The sequence below is a fragment of the Phalaenopsis equestris genome, unplaced genomic scaffold (assembly GCF_001263595.1).
Source record: "Phalaenopsis equestris unplaced genomic scaffold, ASM126359v1 Scaffold232758, whole genome shotgun sequence".
Classification (NCBI taxonomy): Eukaryota; Viridiplantae; Streptophyta; class Magnoliopsida; order Asparagales; family Orchidaceae; genus Phalaenopsis; species Phalaenopsis equestris.
Genome location: NW_018250720.1, coordinates 101,844 through 106,395, shown reverse-complemented (window position 1 = coordinate 106,395; position 4,552 = coordinate 101,844). Strand labels below are relative to the sequence as shown.

Here is a 4,552-nt window from a genome sequence, read left to right as displayed (position 1 = left end):
TCTTATTTTCAGTACATTTCCTATTTACAATCTGAATATCAAATTCCCTTAATAGAATGACTCATAAGATCAATTGGGGTTGACATCCATTTTAGTTACAAGATATCTGATAACAGTGTGGTTAGCAAAAACAATGAATTTGGTACCAATAAGATAGAACCTAAATTTATCAAAGACATATACTATAGCGAATAACTGATTTTCAATGGTGGAGTAGTTCACTTGAGCTTTATTGAGGTCCTACTTGCATAATATATGACTCAAAAATTATTATCTATCCTCCCTCTACCCTAACACTGCCCTTATAGCATAATTAATAACATCACACATCAACTCAAATTGACACTCCAAATCAGGTGTAATAATAGCAAGTGATGTGACTAATTTGGCTTAGAGTTTCAAAGATATCGAGGCAATGTTCATCAAAGTGAAATAGGACAACTTTTTTTTAATAAGTGATATAGAGATGTGGTGATTTTAAAAATTTCCATAATATAATATTAATAGAATCTCGTGTGTCCTATAAAACTTATAATTCCTCTTACGGAAGTGGGAGGTGGAAGTGTTTCTATCACTTGAATCTTCATCGACTCTATCTCCATCCACCTCCCAAAAATTTTATGTACAAAAAAATTCCCTCTATCTCTAGAAATTGGCATTATTCATAGTCTAAAAACAAGGGTCTCTTCACATCTAAGCATGAGTCAAAGGTGAGACCAAATACAAAAAAATCATCCATAATAATCTCAATCCCTTTTTCAGTGAAGTCATAAAACATAGAAATCATGAAATATTGAAAGGCGGCTGACACATTGTAGTCTAAAAGCATTCTCCCAAAGGCAAAAGTTCAATAAGAGCTCAGGAATGTGATCTTATCCCAATCCTCAGGAGCTATAGGAGTCTGACGGTATCTTGAATAGCCGTTTAAAAAAATGTTGAACCTCAAAGCATATGCCACAATCCATCCTAATTGAAAACTTATTATGGTGATGTGTTTTTTTACAAGGAAATGGCAAAGTTGCCTTGAGAAATAAATAATGAAAAATTGCCTCCTTACCATATAAAAATAGCATTATTCTTATCAATGACTTTTCAGGAACATAGACAAGATTTTTTTATTTGCAAATCTGACATTTTTTTTCAATCGGTCAAAGAGGAATACCATATCTTTCTGTATATTATTTTAAACTTTAATCAGAAACATGTCTGGTTATTTTAGTTGTTTGGTTGGAAATTACTGTGTTTTGGTCCAAGTTTAAATAAATTTTAATATTTCGCTTGTATTTTCTTAGCAATTTTTTTGTTTAAAATCGGATTTGTCCATCAAAATTGCAACGTAACAGCATTCTATCACTAAGATTCAAATAATTTAATTTATAATGTAATTTGAACTTTGTTTATCAATTCAACGTAACAGCATTCTATCACCAAGTTTTTCAGTCGGTCAAAGAACTATTTCTTCTACCAAACTTGAGAAGGCCAAGGTATTTGTTCAGCTGTGAATTACATCACTAAAATCTAACAGTAGCAAAATGATATTTTTAGGAAAGGAAAATAAGATTCTCTCTGCAGACAGAACCAGACTTTCCCACATGTCCAACGTGGAAGACGAATCATCTTCATCAACCCGTTTGGAGCAGTTAGTCTTTCCGAGTGGATCAATGAATAAAAAAAGAAAATCATATCCATTTATCTTGATTCTAGAGAAGCCAAGACAACAGTGCTCCGCACATTAAGGCGGTATTTAACAGCATCTTTGATTTAAACTAAACAGGATTTATCAAATCTCATAGATTCGAATTTAACTTACGACTTTGCCCGTGAATCATGATGAATTGATTCATCATACAGTTGGATTTATTTAATTCGAATTTACACCTTATAAATGATGGAATGCCTATAGAAAAATATAGAACATGAGAGAATTAAATTCAACGAAGCATTGAATTTAATTTTTATGTTCTCTTTTAGCTAAATTTAAGTTAAAATCCAATATAAAAATGCTACCAAATATTCTGAAAAAAATAATAACCAGCAACACTATGAATCATGATAAGCTTGCCCGCACCTCCTTGCTTAATGAGAAGCAAATAAAAACATTATCTTCTAACTTTCTTTTAATAAATGTTGATTCGGGAGAAGCCAAAAGCTTAAGCAAGCAACAGTCTGTCTTCATTGACCGATCTGTCTTCTACTCCTTCCCACAAACTCTCAAAGCTCTGAATCTGATTTCTGTCGCAAATATGAAATCAGGGCTGCTTTTCAACCAGAAATACAGCATAATTTTGCTGAAACTCTCGATCTCTCTTCTTCTTTTCATCTTCTTCTACCTCTTCTTCTTCACCAAATCCTCCATTTTCTTCCCTTTCTCTGAACCCTCTTCCAACTTACACAAACCTCATCATTCTTCATCAGGCGATGGTAAGCGATTCGAAACAAACCAATATTCCAATATAACAATTTCCCACTTTTCATACCAATGTTGCTTCTCTTTGCTTTTAAACATCTGTTAGTGCAGAGAAATGCGACATTTTTACTGGGAAATGGATAGCGGACCCATCAGGACCAGCTTACAGCCACGTGAGCTGCCCTTTCATTGAGCCGCCTCAGAACTGCATCAAAAATGGAAGGCCTGATACTGCTTTTCTTTACTGGAGGTGGAAGCCAGATGGTTGCCATATTTCTTCCTTAGATCCGTTGAGGTTTCTGAAAGCCATGCGAAATAAATCATGGGCGTTTATTGGTGATTCTATACTCCGCAATCAAGTTCGTTCTTTGATCTGTCTTCTTCATAAGGTAAGCCGTCTCCATGGATTGAAGTTAGAGTTTTTTATTCAATTTTATTTGAATAATAATAAAATGTTGTTTAGATGAAATGTATCGAAGCTAAAAAGCACTCACCTTTTGCACAGGAAGATGAACCTATTGAAGTCTACCATGATGAACAATACAAGTCCATGAAATGGTTGTTCGCCAACTACAACTTCACCCTTTCACTCATATGGTCTCCTCTACTCATGAAAGCTGAGATCTTCGAGGATGATGATGGAGTGTCAAAATCAGACATGCAGCTTCATCTTGACACCATTGATACCCAGTGGTCTAACAAATACAATAACTTTGATTATATTCTAATTTCAGGAGGTCAGTGGTTCCTCAAAACTGCAATCTACTGGGAGAAAAATAACATCATAGGCTGCCATTACTGCCCAGAAAAGAACTTAACAGAGCTTCCTTTAAACTATTCTTACCAAAAAGTTCTCAGCTTGATCTTTAACTTCGTCTTATCTTCAAACCATAAGCCCATTGTCATATATAGGACATGGGCACCAAGCCATTTTGAGTACAGGGAATGGTCTAATGGTGGAATTTGTAATAGAACAGAGCCATTTAATGGTGGGTTGATCCATGAAGAAGATGTGGATCTACTGATGAGAAGTATTGAGATAGAAGAATTTTTAAGAGCTATGATGAAAAATACTAATAATTTAAAGCTATTGGATACTTATAATCTCTCAGCACGACGGCCTGATGGGCATCCTGGACCTTACAGAAAATTTCACTCTTTTGGGACTATGGTGCAGAATGATTGCCTTCATTGGTGCTTGCCAGGGCCCATAGATTCTTGGAACTTTTTGCTGATGGATATGATTTTGAGAAACTGAAACGAAAATAAAACATTGGACAAAATAGCAAAAATGACCACATATTTATCTTAATGCATTGTGCAAGGTGAGCCTAAAGCCCATTGCAGTTTAGAATCTTGGGTTTAAGAATACCAAATTGTAATTTTTCCACTCCATTTTTTTTATTTTTATTTTTGTTTTATTCTTTTCAATTTTACCTTTATTTTTGTAACTTGTTGAGGTAATCAAAAAAGAATTTTAACTTGTTATAGAGTGTCACTTAAATAAGGGAGTTGTGCTGAAGTGTCTCAAACTATTATTGTGTAAATATCTTAATTAATGCACATTCATTGTGTAAATTTGATTCAATATATAATTTATTGTTTGGAGAATTTGTGTTGCATGAGAATTTTGTGTTGCACGGGAGCTCAAATAACATTGAGCTTCTTTATTTGAAGTGAATCATATATGAATGCATAAGAAGGATTGATTCTTGCTATGTATATTTGTGTCGATTAAACCGTCGTTAGCTACATATTTTATTCATGGATATAGGAGCTAACTTAATTGTATGATATTTCCTTGAGATTTGCTTAAGGGTGAGGAAGCTGGTTTATGAATTTGGCAATACTATGTGTTATTGGGTGTTTGATCATCATGATTTAATATACAAGTGAAATATCAAATTCTATGCCTCAGGGCATCCTTTGTTCGTCTTCCAAGCTTTTTGGGTTGATTGATGACAATATACCCTTCTAGATATGATTTCTTAGTGTTTATACAAACATGAAAATAAGATTTTGGTGAGAAAAATAAGACTTTCATTAATATTCTTCGTGAAGAGTGATAGTACTTGAACTTTAGAAAAGGTAGGTGCAGGTAATAAGGATCAAAATTTATTAATGTGTCGAATGGTTTATTTAAAT

The 4,552-nt window shown here is 33.7% G+C and overlaps 1 protein-coding gene across 1 annotated transcript; it reads left to right on the top strand.

Moving 5' to 3' along the window:
• Positions 1 to 2,065: 2,065 nt before the first annotated feature.
• Positions 2,066 to 3,791, top strand: LOC110038390 (protein trichome birefringence-like 25). Its single transcript, XM_020743215.1, has 3 exons — positions 2,066 to 2,421; positions 2,519 to 2,796; positions 2,913 to 3,791. Exons 1-3 carry the CDS (start codon positions 2,244 to 2,246, stop codon positions 3,663 to 3,665), a joined length of 1,209 nt encoding a protein of 402 aa, XP_020598874.1. The 5' UTR covers positions 2,066 to 2,243; the 3' UTR covers positions 3,666 to 3,791.
• Positions 3,792 to 4,552: the final 761 nt, after the last annotated feature.